Genomic DNA, 19,709 nt, shown 5'->3' with positions numbered 1-19,709 from the left:
CTGAAATGTTTCCTGATATTCAGCCTACAAGTTCCCCTGACCAGTCAAGTGAATCGGTTGGTTTTGGTTCTATCCCCTGGGATCCCACCTTAGTTTTCCCACATCCTATGCTCTTTAGAGACTTGCAGCTGTTTTTCATTCCCTCCTGCCCCCATCTACATTACTAACATTTTCCACTATTTCACCTCCACTAGTGGTGCCAATGCAGAGAAGGGTCTCGATGCTGCTGCTGTGGTCATGTAGACCTGCTCTGAATAGGGTTGGCATCAAGGTGTTACCACACTAACAGCTGCTGGAGTCCTGTCTATTCTGGAGCCCCAGGGGAGCTGCACCCTTGGGAGAAATAGCAGAAGCAGCCATAGTTGCTATTTGTCCAAGCAATGCACATTTACCCCTCATCATTGCTTCTTGTGAATCAGCTCGAGTCATCTGTGCTGTATTTTTTAGTCCCCGTTGCTTTATTGCCATTGTCCTGGCTGGAGCAAATGAAATAGTCACATGCTCTTGGAATGTTAAAAACAGGTTACAAAAAATTTGTACCAAAGGAAACTTTCCCTTCCTAAGCGGTGTCAACCAGACAATTGCTCCTGCACTTCCTGCTACTGCCTCTGCCCCAAAATGGCTCCTGCTGGAGACACAATAAGTTCTCCCTCCTGCCCTCCATGTGTCATGGGCAAGTTAGGACAGTAGTTTTAAATTACACTAAAGCACCTTTTTGTGTCAGTGTTACAGCAAAAATGTGCTCCCTGCTGTGCAACAAGAGTGACCTCCAGTGGCAATCCAGGCTGCTCCTAAGTGAGGTGTCCCTGTGCCTGTCCCCAGGGAGCACTGTCGGCTCTTCCTAGTTCAACTTGCGTCTATGGTCAGCAATACATATTTGTCACTGTGAGTCCCAACAGTCAGGATTCTGGGTGGGATTAACTCCCTTCCAGCAGGCTGGAACCCTCTTTGCCATGTTTCCAGCATAGCTTGTTACTTCGGGTTTTCTCAGCACTATCACTCTACTGCTGGAAACTCAGAGGAGCAGTTGGCTTCAGACAGTTTCTCTGTTCAGTCCCCTTTGAGTCACTTCCAGCTTTTCGTGGGACTTTATTTCCCCTCTCCAGAAGGGAGGAAGCTGTGCACTTCATTTTGGGGGCTGTTGAATGGTGGGGTTAGCAGCTAGTAGCCCTGGGGTGTAGCTCTCGCTTTAGCAGCAATAGAATCTGACACTGGTGGCTGCAGCTCTTGCTCAGCTCTGACAGGCCAGGTCCCTGCACTGTCTTCTCCACTTATCTATGATACCAGGGAAATCCTTATATAGTTTCACTCCCCTGCATGATTTTCACTAGCTTTGAACTTTGGTTTGCAGAGTTAACTGGAAAAGAGAACAAAACAACTTCCCTCAAAACTATCAGTTTGCGAGTTTCCTAACTAAGTTTAAATGCGGACCCTAGATCTCTCCCGAGAACATACCTCTGCAGCTAGACACTGTGCTGCATCTTATTGTTCCTTAACCTGCGGAACCTGACGTCTCCAAGTCCCAGCTTCTTAACAATACAGATGCAAAACTTTGGGAATGGAACACTTTCAGCCCCTGAGTAAGAGCAGCGCTGTTCCAGCCCAACCTGGCACAGATTAGTGCGATTGTCTCCTTTGGTGTCACTGTCAGTTCCCCCTCCCCCACCATTAGTTTCTGACAAGAATAGAGGTGGTGGCAGCATGAAGATCTTTTCAATCTGTTAATGTGCAAGTGATACGGTAGCTGGTTGTTTAGACCCAAAATATTGCCTAAAAGTTAGAACTTCCTCCAGATCATAAACTTCACTTTTTACCTGTAATAAAATAAACTCCCTGCTCTAGCCAAGGTGAGAACACGAGCTGTTATTTTCTAGTTCCTTAAGAAATCAAGTGAGTTTTTCCTCTTCCTCCTGCAGCGGCAGCAAAGAGACGCTATTCTCTGGGCTGGCTTACCTCACTGATGCTGTGAACAAAGTAATAGTAATAATATGTATTAGTATCTGTAAATTAGGCTCTGTGTCCTCACCGCCCCCTGTGTGTGTAGGTGCTGTCTACATTACAAAGTGAAGCTATGCTGTAATCTGTTTTCAGGATTCATCTATAGTAGAAATACCACTGAGACTTGCATCTGTCAGTGACATTGTCTGTGGACTTGGCCACGATTAGAGAGCTCAGTTGCTCCTAGATCACAGTCCTGTGCGCTGTCCACTAGATCACTCCTACAGAGTACAGAAAATGAACTATGTTCCTTTCAGCTCTGTTAAAAACACAAACGTGAGTCTTTCACATAAAATCCATCTTTCCCAAGTGTACAAGGGCAAAAGCCAGTGAATACATCATGTTTCTCCCTTTGCTTGTAAAACCCAGTTCAAAGTTCTCATCACTTTTAGAAACATCTTTTCAACAAGAAAAGCAAAGCTGTATTCAAAACAAAGAAACCACTAGCAAGTGAGTAAATTTGATCTCTGCTGTCCAAATCTAGCATTTAAAATGCATGAAACAGAGCACATGTAAATGTCAAGAATTTCCATGTTGCTTATCTCTGCTAAGCAGAGAAATACGTATTTTCACTAGGCAGAAGGAGTAGGGTTGCCATGTCTTTCTGCGTATGTGATACACATTTTTCCTGCATGATAGTGCCAGGATACAAAATGTATTTCAGGGAACTATCCCATGGAAATCAGAATGGACGTTGAAAGCAGCTCTTCTGACTCATGTTGTGGTATCTCATTTACAAGCCCGGTCTTAAATACTCAGTGAGATTGCAAGTCTCGATTTCTGAACTGTGCAGTCCTTCTTATCGTAGTTTAGCCTCATTTAGACTAAAGTTCAGCGCCTACTCTTACAGCTTCTTGCTAAGTCTCCCTTATTTCTATTTTAAAATTTCTATACGATTTTGATCATCTCATTTTAAACTTCAACAGATGAGCTGCTGCAGTCTGGCTCTCATTTTCCTTACAGATTGTTCAGATTTATATTTATATGCGGATGGATATTTTTTTCCTTCTGTGGTATAACTAGAACATCTCACCATATTCAGTTGCTTGGTTCCTTAATTTGTTTCATACAGAAATGCTTCAAGGGATACTGTCAACTTGAATTCAGTCTCAGATTTAATTTTAATTTTCTTTTTTTAAAAATGTGAGAATAAAATAAATGTTTCCACCTTTTAAAAAAAATCGAGACAAACAGTTTTTTTGAAAAGGCTCAAATCCCAAGCAATGCAGTGCTATAAACCTGACAATGAAACTAGATATAAACTGTGACAAAGTTCCTCCTCTACCTTGGTGGGTCCTGCGCTTATTGGCAGATTTGTTCACCTCAGTGATCTTCCCCACAGTCTGGATCAATTCCTCCTGTGTCTGATCAGAAGTTGGGAGGTTTGGGGGGAACCTGAGCCCACCCTCTACTCCGAGTTCCAGCCCAGGGCCCTGTGGATTGCAGCTGTCTATAGTACCTCCTGTAACAGCTGCATGACAGCTACAAATCCCTGGGCTACTTCCCCAAGGCCTCCTCCAAACACCTTCTTTATCCTCATCACAGGACCTTCCTCCTGGTGTCTGATAACGCTTATACTCCTTAGTCCTCCAGCAGCACACCCTCCCACTCTCAGCTCCTTGTGCCTCTTGCTCCCAGCTCCTCACACACACTTCCTCTCCTCTGGCTCCTCCCCATCTGACTGGAGAGAGCTCCTTTTTAAACCCAGGTGCCCTGATTAGCCTGCCTTGATTGGCTGCAGGTGATCTAATCAGCCTGTCTGCCTTAATTGGTTCTAGCAGGTTCCTGATTACTCTAGTGCAACCTCTGCTCTGGTCACTCAGGGAACAGAAAACTACTCATCCAGTGACCAGTATATTTGCCCTCTACTAGACTCCTGTACCCCACTGGTCTGGGTCTGTCACAAAACAAAAGATGAACCAATGGCTAAGTCCCCATAAATTGCATCCACAAAATTCTTTTTAAAGGGTAACATTAAAATCTATTAATCTCTTCTTTGCCCCATGCTATTTAATATCTTTATCAGTGACCTGGATAAAAACCCCAAACTCATCACCAATAAAGTTTGCAGATGACAGAAAAATTGAAGGAGTGGTAAACAATGTAGAGGACAGATCTCTGATTCAGAGCGATCAGGATCACTTGGTAAACTGGGCACAAGCAAACAATATGCATTTTAATGTTTTGTTTCTAAAAGATTTGCTCTAGGAATTATTCTGGGACAGTTCTATGACCTGTGCTATATAGGTCAGACTACATGATCACAAGGGTCCCTTCTGGCTTTAGAATCTAACTAAAGAGTCTCCTAACCCAGCTAAGAGAAATACAGAAAATGAATAAAGAGCATAATATTCCATGGTATTGAGTGTTCCTAGTAACCTAGGGAAAGAAATGTACCTGCTTGAAATGTGTTTTCAAGCTGACCGAGTCGCTCTAACGTTCTGGGGCCTAATTGTCTCATCAGCAGGATCAGTCACTGGGAATTATATGTGTTCTATTGACAGGATAATGCGGGGTAGCTCCATGTCCCTCTAGTTCTAACCTCTTCTTCCATTACTGGAGCTTTATCTGATGGAGAGAGCTCTGTGTCTGTCACAGAGGTCACAGAAGTCACAGATTCCATGACTTTCTGCGACCTCCATGACTTCTGTAGCCACCAGTGTGGCTGACTGTGTGCTCAGGCGGCCCTGGGGACAGCCACACTGGCCATTGCTCGAGTGGCTCTGCAGCCAACCACTCGGGCAGCCCAACAGCTAGCCACATCACTCACTGCTGGAGCTGCCCCAGGGCCAGCCAAACCGGCTGCTGTTTGGGCAGCCCCAGGGGGCAGCCAGAGCAGCAGCATTTGGATGGCCCCAGGGGCAGCCGGAAAAAGCAGCCACTGCTCAGTGGCCTCTGGCAGCTGGTGCCGCTGGCTCCCCTCACACCAGCAGAGCAGCAGCCTGCCCTTTGCCCCCGCCCCAGCAGTGGCCCACCAGGTGCCTCCCAGAGCAGTGGCCCCCCAGCTAAGATTTATTCAGGGACGTTTATAGCACAAGTCATGGACAGGTCACGGGCTGTGAATTTTTATTTATTGCCTGTGATCTGTCCATGACTTTTACTAAAAATACCCCTGACTAAATCATAGCCTCACTGATGGAGCTACCAGTGATAGATCTCGTATGGGGCTTCTGGCTGCTCTAAAACCTTGCAGTGAAACTTGCTGTAGGGTGCTGGTTCTCAGGCCTGTCACAGAGCTTCGTTAACAGCAAAGAATTCTTGCTTCTTGCCCCACTCGTGTTTGTGTGCTCTGAATGTGCGTGTTCGTTTGCTCTGAAGACTGTCCAGAGGCCTGGTACTGATGATGTGTCAGTGCAGTGAAACTGGACAATCAGGTGCCAGTTGTAGGGACTATGTATCCTAACCCTTGTCTTATGGCTTTGCTGTGGGAACATAATGAAACCCCCTCGAGTTGTGTGGCAGCTGAGGCCCCCTTTGAAGCCTGATGCCAGCCTCATGGAATCTGTGGCGGGTTCTGTTTGGGATGCTCTGACCTCTGGGGTGGCTAATATGTGCTTCAGCCACTGCTTGTACTTTACCTAACTGCCTGTATCCTTCCCATCAGCATCCTAGATCATTCTGTGTGACTCCTTAGGAGGCAAAGCATCTCTGGATTTTGAACAAACGAGTCTGGTTTCTAGACTTCAGGCCTCACTCTAGATTTCTAAGGAGGAAACTGCAGCTGTGCTTAGCCTTATCCCGTTAAATTTGCATGAGTGATCTGATGGAAACAAGCGTTCGGAGGAAAAGGAGTATCTTTTATGCTGTGATAAACCTGCCTTGATCTGCCTACTTTTTTTTTTTTTTAGCAGTTTGTTCTGAACCCAAAATGTGGACTTTTGCCTCCAACGAAGAAAGACGTGGAAATCACCCCACCTTCCCTCCCTACACATTCATCCATGCCTAACCACTGGGACATTCTTGATTGCTAGAGAATTTGTCGACACTTACAAGCTTATAGCAGCGCAGCTGTATATTGTAAGATCACTCGTGTACCTGCTCCCACAAATCACCCCCAACAAGCAGTGGTAGCTATGTTGGCAGGAGACCGTCTCCTACCTACATAGTGCTATGCACACAAGCACTTATGCTAACAAAACGTATGTCACTCAGGGGTGTGTTTTTTTTCACACCCTGAGTGACAAAAGTTTTGCCGATATAAGTGTTAGGGTAGACATGGCCTAATACTTGACAGTGTCTCTACAAAACTTAGCTTATGCTTGTGTTGATTCACAGCGTTAATTCAAGCCAGCTCTTTGAACCCGATGAAATGGAAAGAGTCTCAAAATTCAGTGACAAGCTACGCAAGTGTTGCCAAAGTGTAAAGGTGACGGGAGAGATCACGTGTCTCTCAGAGGTATGTACAGCCCATGCACCTGCCCAGGACAAGGCCTCACAGTGTATCTGAGCCTTAATCCCCTGGGTCGAGCGTCCTTGAGACTTGGGCCTGGTCTACACTGGGCGGGGGGTCAATCTAAGATACATAACTTCAGCTACGAGAATAGCGTAGCTGAAGTCGATGTATCTTAGATCGACTTAGAATCACTTACTTCACGTCCTCGCAGTGCTGGATCGATGGCTGCGGCTCCCCTGTCAACTTTGCTTCTGCCTCTCGCTGAGCTAGAGTCCAGCAGTCGACTGGAGAGCAATCGGGGCTCCATTTATCGCACTTACACTACATGCGATAAATCGATCCCCAATAGATCGATCGCTACCCGCTGATCCGACGGGTAGTGTAGACATACCCTGAGTGATGCATGGCTTGCCAGAGCTCTGCTAGAGGGCAACATGCATGTCTCAGCAGAGCTCCAGGGAACCAGACTTGGAAACATGCTGCATTGGCTCACAGGGAGCTCCTTTGTGGGGACTTGTGACGTGTTTATAACTTGTTGACTGTCCTCCTGACCTCCTCATTACTGGCATTTTTCTTTAACATTTTGCATGTTGTACCAGCATGGTGCAGCCCTATGGGGGCAATAGCAGTGGGGCAGCCTAATACAGATGAGGTGCCAGTGTGTCTAGACTTGTTCAGATAAACTGGGAAGGCAAGCAAGAAAATGCAGGTGACTAGAAGGATAATTAGATCGTCCTGCTTTGGCAGAAAAGCAATAGCTCTGGAGGCTTTTCATTTGAAAATTGAAGGCGAATTCTTCTGTGTGAGAAGGTAGGGTAGGAAGGTAAACTTGGCAGGTTGGGTGTTTGCACAGAATTGAATGGAGATGTGCAGGTATTTGGAGGAAGCTGGTTGGGTGTGGCCACTGCAACTCCAGGTATGTTGCTTAGGGCTGAAATCTCTGCACAACATAAGTTCAGACTGGCTGGAAGAGAGTTAGTTGTGTATTGGTACGAGGGCCAATTTCTGAGCAGCAAATGCTATGCTGAAACCAGGATTCTATTCCTATTTTGATTGCCTCGGTCTCTTTGCTGTTCTTAGTAGAAGTTTGTCTTCTCATCCAGAAATTAAGGGTGTTCTAGAATAAATACAGCTAGATGTTGTTGTTTTTGAAGACAAAGCTGGGTTGGTACCTTTATTTTTTATATTTTTGTCCCATTTTATAGGGAGACGATTATGAGAGAAGAACTTCAACAAAACTACATCCTAGGTTGAGGGCCATTTTGGGCCAGCCTAACGTCAATACTTGGAAAGACACTGAACAAATTATTAATCAATCAGTTTGTTAGCATCTAGAGGATAACAGGGTTATAAGGAATAGCCAGCATGTATTTGTCAAGAACAAATCATATCAAACCAACCTAATTTCCTTTGTGATGGCTACGGTGGATGGTGGAAAGCTGTAGACATGATATGTCTTGATTTAACTAAGGCTTTTGACACAGTCCCATGTGATATTCTCAGAAGCAAACTAGGGAAATGTGGTCTAGAGGAAGTTACTATAAGGTGGGTGCAAAGCTGGTTGAATGAGCGTATTCGAAGAGTAGTTATCCATGGTTTACTGTCAAACTGGGAAGGCGTATCTAGTGTGGTCACGTAGGTGTCTGTCATGGGTCCAGTACTAATCAATATTTTTATTAATGACTTGGATAATGGAGTGAAAGTATACTTATAAAATTTGCAAATGACTCCAGGCTGGGAGGGGTTGCAAGCACTTTGGAGGACAGGATTAGAATTCAAAATGAGCTTGTTAAACTGGAGAACTTGTCTGAAATCAATACGATGAAATTCAGTAAAGTCAGTGCAAAGTACTACAGTTAGGAAGAAAAAATTAAATGCACAACTATAAAACGGGGACTAACTGGCTAGGTGACAGTACTGCTGAAAAGAATCTGGGGTTATAGTGGATCACAAATTGAATATGAATCAATGTGATGTAATTGCAAAAGAGGGCTAATATCATTCTGGGTTGAATTAACAGGAGCGTCATATGTAAGACATGGGAGGTAATTGTCCTGCTCTACTTGGCACTGGTGAGGCCTCAGCTGGTGTCCTGGGTCCAGTTCTGGGCTCCACACTTCAAGAAGGATGTGAATAAAAATTGGAGAGCATCCAGAGGCGAACAACAAAAATGATAAAAGGTTTAGAAAACCTAAGCTGTGAGGAGAGGTTAAAAAAACTGGGCATGTTTAATCTTAAGAAGACTGAGGGGTGACCTGATAAGTCCTCAGATATGTTAAGGGCTGTTATAAAGAGGATGGTGATCAATTATTCTCCATATCCTCTGAAAGTAGGACAAGAAGTAATCAGCTGAAACTGCAACAAGGGAGATTTAGGTTAAATATTAGGAAAAAATTTCTAACTATGGCTAGTTAAGCAATGGAATAGACTTCCAAGGGAGGTTGTGGAATACCTGTCATTGAAAGTTTTTAAGAACAGGGCCCTGGACTGGATGACCTCTCATGTTCCTTTTAGCTTTACATTTCTATTCTCATATAGCTACAAAAGAAGGAAAATGGGCACAAATAACCTGGGAGGAGGGTGTGTCTACAGACTCATTATAATTGGAAAATCTGACTGAATTGCTCCTTCTTTGAATGTTTGAGGGAAATGTTCATTAAACCTCTTCCTAGTAGAAAAGAAAAGCAGAACAAGATCAAATCCCTATCTGGCTGTTCCCTGAAACTTAAAAAACTTATGACTGGAGGGTGCCTATCTATGATATTAGTAGAACAGGAATGGCAGAGTAAACTTCAATTCCTGTGCTGAAGCCATGGGCTGTAGCACTGCGGTGACTATTAATATAAAGTTTGCAGGCTGGAATACCCTGTCCAGGGCATGCCCATAGAATCTGCTGTGTCAGCTTTCCTAGTTAAGTGGTGTAGTCCTTGTTCCTTTACTATATATGTTTTACTCTGTTTTATTATTATTTATATTGTGATAGTGCCTAGGCAACTCAGTCATGGACCAGGGCCCCAGGTTCAATCCCAGAACAAAGGGACTGTCCCTGCCCCCAAAAGCTCAGAGTTTTATGACCAGAAACAGGTAGCTAGGTGGGGAGCACAAGATAACGGTGAGTCACCGGGAGTCAGCATGATAGGCAGCTGCCGAGCACACCAGCTGCCTCACCATTGCCAAGCTTTTCACAGGCCTCCTGGCGAAGGAGAATTCTAGGATTGAAGCATGTTTAATTGAATGTATGTGTTAGCTGTGAGAAAAGTTGAAACAATAAAGCCTGAGATGGGTGGTTAAGATTCTGACCACTCTACAAGCTTGTAACCAGTTAGTTGCTCCAGAAATGATTTGTGACCATATGCACAACATGGTTAAAACTTGCTTACAAACCAAAGTGGTGACAGTGTTTTGTCCCTGCCAGAGCCCTAGTCTGGTGCACAGATGGCTATCTGTAACCAGTTCATCACACAGCAGACAGGATGCCCTCTGTATATTTGTGTAACCAGTTTGGCTGGGCCTACTTACTCCCAGCTGCTTGTGTAGTAGGTTTCCCCAGGGTGCATTGTTCTGTGTGTCCGCTGGGCACTACATCCCCTACAAAGCTCGGATTTTCCCAGCATGCACTGCTAGAAACATGGTCATGATGCAGAAAATTTGCTGTGTGCAGACACAAAGTGTTTATGCTTTAAAGAGACTCAAAGAATTCTTATCAGAAGAAAGCAAAGAGCTGTCCCTGGAAATGATTCTTCATTTGTTCTAGTGTCTCTGGAGTAGAGGCTGTGGGGATCTCTGCACATGAGGTTTTACAGCTTTCTCCAAAGTCTAAGCTTTCATTTAAAATAATAATAATAATTAATAATTATAGCCCTTTGGGCTGTGGAGAGAAATGAGAACATAAACTGCCTGGCTGTTGTCTTTTCACCCCTGCAGACAAGCAAGTGTGGCTTGATGAGGCATTAGTTGTTGAAGCCTTGTTATTATTATTGAGTTACTAACGCTGTTAACCATTTCACTGCTCTTCCGTGCTCCCACAAGATGGGATGGTCCATGGGCAATGAGGCTGCAGATATTCAAACACCTTTATCAGACAGTTTCTGGATTATTCAAAAACCACTGAGGCAATTGCTATTGTCATTAAGATGAGTGCAGTTTACAGTATCTTCAGCAGGAAGTGTAGGCCTCCTGGGGTGTGACTATGAGCTGTTTAGTGTTGTCTTTGTGAGGCGAGAGATCAGGTGTTTGGCAAGTCACATAAGATGCCAATATGCTACAATTTTCTCCTGAATTTCCCACTTGAGAGAGCATGCATACACAGGGGAGGATTTCTCTCCCACACATACATACAGAGCTTAAATGCTTTCTCTGAAATGTTCTGTCTCCTGTGTTAATAACTTATGAACTCCAGCCTTCTCCACCAGTGCCAAGAAATCTGCTTTTTCTGGCACTATTGCTTTGCAAAGGCTACGGCTGTGCAGAGACATAGATGTTTCTTGCTTGTCTCAGGACAAGGGGGTTGGACTAGATGACCTCCTTAGGTCCCTTCCAACCCTGATATTCTATGATCATGGTGATGCAATGGCCCAAACATGCTCCAGCCTGGAAGTTGTGGATCTTATTGGTCTGTGGGGAGAAGAGTCTGTGCAGGGACATAGCTCCTATCCAGCTGAAGAAATGTAAACATCTACGAAAAGCTTGCGCAGGGCATGGGAGAGAATGGCTACACCAGGGGCATGCAACAGTGCCATGTGAAAATCAAAGAACTTAGGCAGCATACCAGAAGACAAGGGAGGTGAACAGTCATTCTGGTTCTGCACCACCGACATGCCACTTCTACAGTGAGCTGCATGTGATTCTCAGCAGTGACCCCCACCACTGCCGCCAAACGCAGTGTCTGAGTCTGAGTCCTGGGTCACCTCAGGCAACACTAAGGAGGACATTCTGGATGAGGAAGAGGAGGAGGAGGAGAATGTGGGACAGGCAAGTGGTGGATCCATTCTCCCCAAAAGCCAGGAGCTATTTTTAACCCTGTAGCCCAGCAAGTCGCAGGACAGCGTGGTGGCCAAGCATGATGCCGGGGAAGGCACCTCTGGTGAGTATGCAATTCCAACCAAACAGTAGGGGTTACATGCTCTTATGCTTTATGTTTAAGATGAAGAAAAAGTAAGGTGCAGTGGGAATCTGCTTCCCAGTGGCCACTCCAGCTATGCAGAGGGTGAACCCCAGAGAAGTCTGTTTACGTGCACAGGGACAGTCTGGGAATCCTCCATGGAGACCTCCAGGAAACTTTCATGGAGGTACTCTGCAATCTTTTGCAGAAGGTTTCTGGGAAGGAATTCCTTATTTCTTCCACCACGGTAGGACACTTTCCCATGCCACTCCAGTATTAACTCTGCTGGCTTCATTGCAGTATACATCTTAGCAGCATAAGGACCGGTTCTCTACCCAGACGCTTGCAGCATCTGCTCCTTTGCCACCTCTGTCATCCTCAGGAGAGTAATGTCACATAGGGTCACCTTCGGAGACTGTGGAACTTTTCATTACAAGTGCTTGGACCACAAACAATAGAGCATGTGATCTACTACCCGCGGTGATTTATGAGTCCCTCAACCACAGTTTCCCTAAAATGCCAGTGTTTTGGTTGGCAGGGAATTCGGAATCTGCAAGCCCAGGGCAACTGCTACCAGCAGCAATAAGGGAAGGGGAGGGTGGGCTTCCTGTGTTCCTCCCAGCTTTGAGCTGCCTCAGATAAAAAAAACACAATTTGGGAGGCTTAACACTGGTCCCTGGTCTCCAAGTACCATCCATGTTGCGAAAGGGCAGAGGCATTGTCCACCTGTGCTCCCAAGATGGGTTTCCCACAAGTTACAGAGCACATTACTGTGGCTCATTACTGAACCGGGTTTTCAAACCTCTTCGAGAAACAAAGCTCCTCACTGGACTCTTCTTATTGCCCTGGTATCTGGCCACTCAAAACCGGCTGTCAACCTATCCGCCTTCATGCCACACCTCTGCGGAAACTTCTCTCCCTTTGCCTCACGGATATTATGGAGCACACAGCAGGCAGCGATAACAATGGGGATATTGCTTTCACTGAGGTATAAGCAAACTGCTCCAGTGACTCTTTAAATGCCCAAAGTCACATTCCACCACCATTCTGTACTTGCTAAGCCTATTGTTGAACCGATCCTTACTGCTGTCCAGGTGGCCGGTGTACGGCTTCATGAGCCATGGGAACAAGGGGAACTGGGTCTCCCAGGATCACTGTTGGCATTTCAACATCATCAATGATTATTTTGCAATCTGGAAAGAAAGTCCCTGATTGCAGCTTTCTGAAGAGACCGGAGTTCCTAAAGATACACACGTCATGTACCTTTCCTGACCATTCCACACTGACGTTGGTGAAACGGCCCCTGTGATCCACGAGTGCTTGCAACATCATAGAAAAGTATTTCTTTCAGTTTGTGTACTCTTTGGCAAGGTGGTCTGGTGTCAAGGTAGGGATATGCGTTCTGCCTATAGCCCCACTGCAGTTAAGGAACCCCATCGTGGCAAAACCATCCACTATGTCCTGCACACTGCTCAGAGTCACTACCCTTCTTAGCAGAAGTCTATTAATGGCCCTGCACACTTGGATCACAACAGTATCCACGGTGGATTTACCAGCTCTGAACTGACTCCACACTGACCGGTACCAGTTTGGCCTTGCAAGCTTCCTCAGAGAGATCGCCACTCACACCTCCATGGTCAGAGCAGGTCTCATTTTAGTGTGGCTGCACTTCAGGGCTGGGGAAAGCTCTGCATGAAGTTCCTGGAAGGTGGTCTTCTGCATTCATAAGTTCTACAACCACTGCTCGTCATCCTGCAGTCATGCTTGTCATAGCTGCATAATGATGTGATCCCACCAGTCAGTGCTTGTTTCCCAGGACCAGAAATGGCATTCCACCATGTTCAGCTGCTGCGTGACTGCCAGCAGCAACCGGGAATTATTTCATTTTTTGGGCTGCAGCAGGGCTGCTTGAATGACATTGCAATGTTTCTCGCGGTGGCTCCTGTCTCAGCTCTGGAAATACGGCAGGGTAAGGCGTGAGGTGATTGTAATGCTCACAACAAGAGTGCACAGCTGAGCTGGGTCCATGCTTCTTGGTCTGTGGCATACACACAGCTAAGCCAGGCTTTCAAAAAAGGCACAAAAAGGTATAGGTTGTATACCGTTGATTTCAGGATAGAGAGGGAGGAAACTACATCATGGGAGGTCGAGGCCATGTTCCCATTCTTATTCCCCCCTGCAACAATATTTTGGTCCCATGAGGCATTGCAAGCCCTTCCCAAAATCCCCTGCAGCTAGTTGCACTATGGCATAGCTACCCAAAGTGCACTGCTCTGTGTATAGATGCAAGTGCTGCTGGTGAGGAATGCAAGGGCTGCTAGTGAGGACGCACTCTACCAACACAATGAATGTGGTATAGACTGACCCAACCGACTTAATTACTGCGGTGGCTGGATGTCCACTTAAATTAAATCGACCTAACTTTGTAGTGTAGACGTTCTCTGAATCTGCAGGGGGAAGAATTGCATCAATGTGCTTGTAATCCCTAAGGGAAACCAGCCCTGGGACATACAGAGCCTTCCAGCTGAAAGCTCTGATCTTACACTCATAGACTCATTTCTGCCTTACTGTTTAATAACAGCTTACTAAGTGCCAAATCTAATTCTCCTCATCTCTCTTTCTCTCCCTTTGCAGCTCAGGTTCCAGACAGCGATGAGCAATTTGTGCCTGACTTTCATTCAGAAAACTGTAAGTACCATGGGAATGTGTTTATGGGGAAGGGGCAGGAGATGCTTAAACCAAACAAATATATCAATGATAAGATCACTGCGATCACTGCACCACATGGAGAATCAAAGCAAAGGCACTAGCTCCCTCCTGCACCACCCAAAGCAGAGGGATAGTGACCACCTATCCCTATCTTATCGCAGTCAAAGGCATTTGGCACATTCCCCTAACACAGAGGTTCCAAGGCTGTTGGTGTTTGGTGGCAGATATGTATGGTGGTTAATTGGGCAATTCCAACCAGCTAAGGAGTGGCATTGGCATGAGATGCAAAGGCGAAACCTTCACCTATAGCCACTGAGCTGAAGGAAATTGTCTTGGATGGAGATGTTCTCACTGGAGGGAGGGGAAAAGAGGGAAGATAAAAAAGGAGGGGAAATCCATCTTTAGTCATAAGTCAGTTATTTTTGGTTAGGATCTTATTTCCAAAGCAAAGCTCTTGAGATGGGACATTAACAGTACAGAATTGGGATCTGGGGTACAAATGCCATCGGCGACTTTAAATCTCCCAAGGCAGGGAATCTGAAGGCACCTACCCACCTTTGGCTATAAATGGAAGTGTGATGAGAGCTCCCTTGGGAACCTCCTAATTATCACTTCTGCTGGGCTCTGAAAATCAGCTTTGGCACCTGCCACCTGGGCAGGGGGTTGGGTTAGGAGCTGGGCACTGTATAGGGGGACTTGGTGTTACCCAGATTGGAGACACTGTGTAACAACTGAACTCTCCTGAGGTCGACCTGCAGTAGAACAATCAGTTTCCTTAATAGATCCATGCTCCAGCCTGATCCTTGTGATTTACCAAACATTCAATGAAAGAATCACATGTGTGTGTTTGCCCATGTGTGTGGGACCATTTATATCAGCCACCCTCATTCTAACACCAGAGCACTTCTGTTCATGAAGGAGGGTCTGATACAGTGTGGTTAGTGCAGCACCAGGGAGCCATCTCTGTATAATAACAGTGCTCAGTCCTTGCAGAGCACTTCTATCCTCCAGGGGCTGAGTAGGCCCTAATGAACATCCCCAGGAGGGATGGCTACTTTCTAGATGTAGACCCAGATCCAAGGTCACACAGGTGTCATTGACAGAGCTGGGAAGAGAAACCAGGAGTTCCTGGCTCTCAGTTGATGGTCCATCCCTTTTTCCACTCCAGGAGCCCCTGTGCTGACCTCAGCCTGTGTACATGGCACAGGGTGATATTTTGAGAGCCTAGCTGGATTCTCATCAGAATTAACCTTGTAGCTGGGAGCCATTGAACCTGCTGCCTGTTGTCCTGTGCAACTGCCTGTCCCATCCAGTCATACTGGAAACTGATGCTGGGCTGTTTCAGACCAAGAGACTAAAATTAATTGACTGTTCTGAGTAGTGAGTCTGTGTTCCAAGCAGGGTTGACAAGAGGGGTGAGAAGCCAGTACAAATTACCGGGGCACAGCCGTCTGGAAGGGGGCCCAGGGCCCAGCTTCCCCGGCTTCATCGGCCCTGTTTAGCCGGTATGCCCTTGCTGGGGGCCCAAAAAAAATTTTTTTACTGAGGCCCGAACCCGCTGTCGGCGGCCCTGGTTCCAGGCTGGCTGAGAGAGGTCAGAGCTGCAGGAAGCCCCTCTCCAAGCCCCTGCACATGTGAACATCTCACAGTAACTGAGAACAGAGAGAGATGGATGTTTAAAGCCTTCCAGACAGCTCTGTTCTTTTCCAGGGACAATGCTCCTCTCTCCCCATTAGCTCCAGGGATGGGTTCCCCTCCCCATTTCTGTGTCTGCTCATGAAAAAAAGGACAAAGCACCTTTTTCTGATTGCTCCCCTCTCGCAGTCACTGGGATTTGGCTTTGCAGCGCTGGCCCAGCGTGTGCGCTAAGTCATATGACTTCTTTCTTCCTCCCGCTGACCTGGAGCTGAGGAGAGGGCTGGTCCCATGTTTCATTCTGAATGAATGAGCCAGTTGTAATGTGATAGCCTGTTCCAGCTATTAGGGGCCGGAAAGGCTTGGCCGCTCCTAGCACTTTGCTTCATGAGGCTTGAATGGAGCTCAGTGTACTGGGCAGTGGGGTTTTTCTCTCCCTTGAGAGCAGCATTTTTGCGGCTTGTTCTATAGTTTCTGTTTACTCTGTAAAACGAATTGAGCTGTCACAGACAGAAGGGGAAGGAGTGCTCTAGAGCTATGGAAAGAGATGTCTCTCCTCTGCCCCTGCGACTGCACTGTTTGCACAGATGTCATGCTTCAGACACTGAATCTCTCCCAGGTGTGGGACAGGCCCCAGGGGATGGGGTTGTGGGGGGGAAGAGAATTCTCTCCTGCTCAGGTTGTGCAAAGAGCTATTCATGAGCACGCCACTGGCCCACTCCACCGTGATTGATGGCTGCCTCAGGTTTGGCTGTAGGACCAAGCCCTCACCACTAAGGACTGGGAGCCTCCCTGCTGCTGCAGACATATTTATTTGTGTTGATTTCTACCTGAGGGTTTGGATCCCTGTGGGCTGTGGAGTGATTTGAGGAATAAGCACATGGGTTCTTCTCCTCTGGGCTGAAAGTCAGAGCAGATGAAGGGGGTGAGGCTCCAGGTGCTTGTCTTTCCCTTGACTGAGACTGGGTTTGTTTAGAGTCACCAGGTGTGGCCTAGACCCACACTGCGGTGATAAGTTGCCCCTTTCTCCAGTCCTGGACTGGGATACCTGCTTGTTTACAGTTGCGGGGCCACATGTCACCTCCACAGAGAGATTACTTTGAATTTGAACCACGACCTCTAGTATCACTAGCCAGTATTGTACCACTAGGCCATTGAAACAAGGCCAGCCACCTCCTAGACCTCTCCTCTCACAGCCAGAATGCCCTCTGCTGTGTCCTGCTACCAACTTCTGCCCTCATCAGGGCCCCTTAATAGCTTACTAGCCACAGGTAGTTACAGCACTCCCCTCCTAGGCTACCTGAATTCAGGGCTGGCTCCAGGCACCAGCAAAGGAAGCAGGTACTTGGGGCAGCACGTCCAGGTCTTCGGCGGCAATTTGGCAGCGAGTCCCTCAGTCCTTCTCTTCCTCTTTGAGCTGCTGCTGAAGAGGAAGAGAGGGAGTGAAGGATCCACCCCCAAAGAAGCAGCACAATTGGACTGCTGCCCAAGTGCCGATCAGCTCTCTCTCTCTTTTTTTCTCCCCTGCTTCGCCGCTTGGGGCAGCAAAAAAGCTGGCACCGGCCCTGCCTGTATTGAATCCTTACATAGCAGGCCTCCAGGCTCCAACCCCAGTTCCATCCCTCTCCCCCTTTATGTAGGGCGTTCCCAGCTGCTCTTCCCAGAGCTAGGCCCCAGGTCAAAGTCTCTCTGGCTTTAGGTGGCAGGAGTTCAGCCTTTCTCAGCTCTCTGGCTTCCAGTCCCTAACTCTTCTCTCAGGCAGGATACCTAGCAGAAGCATCCTCCTCACTACAGTTCCTTGCCACAGACCCCTTGGGCTCAGCATCTCACTCCTCCAAGAACCATTCACAATATCTCTACTACAGCCTGTGCTCCCCTCCCTCAAGGGAGCCTCCTGCTGCTCTTTATAGGCAGCCACCCTGATCTCTTCCAGGAGTGGCTCATTCTGTAATCAGGGCTGGCTAACCCCAGCCCTCCTGCCCATAACAGAACTCAGCAAATCAGCCAGCGTGGCTCATCTCAGAAAGGACTGCCTGCTGTTGGCAAAGGGCCTGGCATGAAGTTGACTGGCCAATTAACGTCTCAGGTTACTTAGTGCTAAAATAAACCCAGCAAGCCATTCACAGATCAGCACTTAACCTTGCCTAGGCTTCTAGGGAGATTTTAAGCACCTGAACCCCTGGAAAGTGAAATAGTATCAGCTAGAGTGGATGGAATTTTTAACTAGGTATGAACCTGGTGACTGAGGACCAAACACAGACCCAGTGCAAGAGTGCACCTCTCTCTGTACCTGACCCCTCCACTTCTTATGCCTTGGGGAGAGGGATAGTTCAGTGGTTTGAGCATTGGCCTGTTAAACCCAGGGTTGTGAGTTCAATTCTTGAGAGGGCCGCTTAGGGATCTGGGGCAAAAATTGGTCCTGCTAGTGAAGGCAGGGGGCTGGATTCAATGACCTTTCAACATGCTTTCCAGTTCTAGGAGATTGGTATGTCTTCCCTTTTCTCCCCTCTCCTTGTTTGAATGTTCAAAATGGGGTATAACCGATGTAGCTCTTTCCTTCCTATGTCCAATGATGACTTCAGGCAGCAGCAGAGGCAAAGTCATAAGGTGCATACCTTGTTCACAGAGCTGCATGTGGCCTTCAGCCTGAGACATGCTCCTCAGAAGAGCCTGTAAAGAGATTTTGCTCCCTGCTGGATTTAATTATGCATAAGAAGTAACAATATCTGCATCCCACTTCCTGACCCTGTAAACTGCAACCCACGTTTGTTATTCATTACATTTCTAGCCAGCTCAGAAATATTTCTTCCCGCCTGCATCAGGCCAAAGCCACTGGCTGGAGCAATGAAGTTGGGACAGTGCTTTAAATGAGTGTGGAATCAACCAAATATGTGCACATACAGAGGACGGTGATTAATTGTTTTCCATGATCACTGAAAGAAGGAAAAGAAACAATGGGCTTAATCTACAGTAAGGAAGATTTAGGTTAGAGATTAGGAAAAGCTTTCCAACTCTAAGGATAGTTAAGCTCTAGGTCAAGCTTTCCAAGGAGGTTGTGGAATCCCCAGCACTGGAGGTTTTTACGAACAGGTTGGAGAAAGACCTGTCAGGAATCATCTAGGTTTACTTGGTCTTGCCTCAGCACAGGGGGCTGGACTTGATGACTTCTCGAGGTCCCTTCCAGCCCCCCAGTTCTGTGATCTATACCTTTCTGCAATGGTTCATGCAGTAACATGCTCCCCACCCCCATCACCACTCCCCCACCCCCTATCTATGCACACACTCCTATAGGAGGCTACTGCATCTCCTCTGCAAGTTCATTCTCTGGCAGTCTACCAGTTTGGACCAAACAGGCTGCTTGTTTCTCCCTGCCCCTCCCTCAGAATGAAAAGAAGCCAAGTCTGCCAAAGGAAATCACCACAACCCACCATGCCAGTGCTGCAGAACCTGGAGCAAAGTGGCAGACACTGGAGCTGCTGGAGGCTGATTGTGGTGCACTGCATCCGGGAGATTAGTAGCATTGTCCTTCCTGCTGACATGTAATGTGCTAGCACCTGTCCAGAGAAGTGGTGGCACACTGAAAATTAGACAGGACAAGACACTAGGGAGCACTGGGTCCCCAAGGGGTGAACTACGTGTGACCTAGCTGGACTTCTCCAGCCCTAATTAAAACATTAGACTAGAAAACCTGCCTTATGGTGATAGACTCAAAGGAGCTACTTATCTTAACAAAGAGAATGTTAAGGAATGACTTGATTATAGTCCCTAGGACCTTACTGGTAAACAAAGACAAATTCAGACTGGAAATAAAGTGTGTGTTGTTAACAGTTACGAGGGAACTCTCGGCTTGTAGCTGCCTACTGACAGCCTCAT

The 19,709-nt window shown here is 46.8% G+C and overlaps 1 protein-coding gene across 4 annotated transcripts in view; it reads left to right on the top strand.

The window, feature by feature from the left end:
• The window catches only part of ETV4 (ETS variant transcription factor 4), a 46,026-nt gene that overhangs the window by 6,200 nt on the left and 20,117 nt on the right, over positions 1-19,709 (top strand). For all 4 annotated transcript variants that reach the window (XM_050935115.1, XM_050935114.1, XM_050935113.1 and 1 more), the window contains exon 5: positions 14,127-14,180. In XM_050935115.1, coding sequence (XP_050791072.1) covers positions 14,127-14,180 — 54 coding nt within the window. The remainder of the gene's footprint in view (positions 1-14,126; positions 14,181-19,709) is intronic.

Source organism: Gopherus flavomarginatus, chromosome 25, assembly GCF_025201925.1.
Source record: "Gopherus flavomarginatus isolate rGopFla2 chromosome 25, rGopFla2.mat.asm, whole genome shotgun sequence".
Classification (NCBI taxonomy): Eukaryota; Metazoa; Chordata; order Testudines; family Testudinidae; genus Gopherus; species Gopherus flavomarginatus.
The sequence above is the reverse complement of the archived record's forward strand: the minus strand, read 5'-3'. Positions and strand labels throughout refer to the sequence as shown.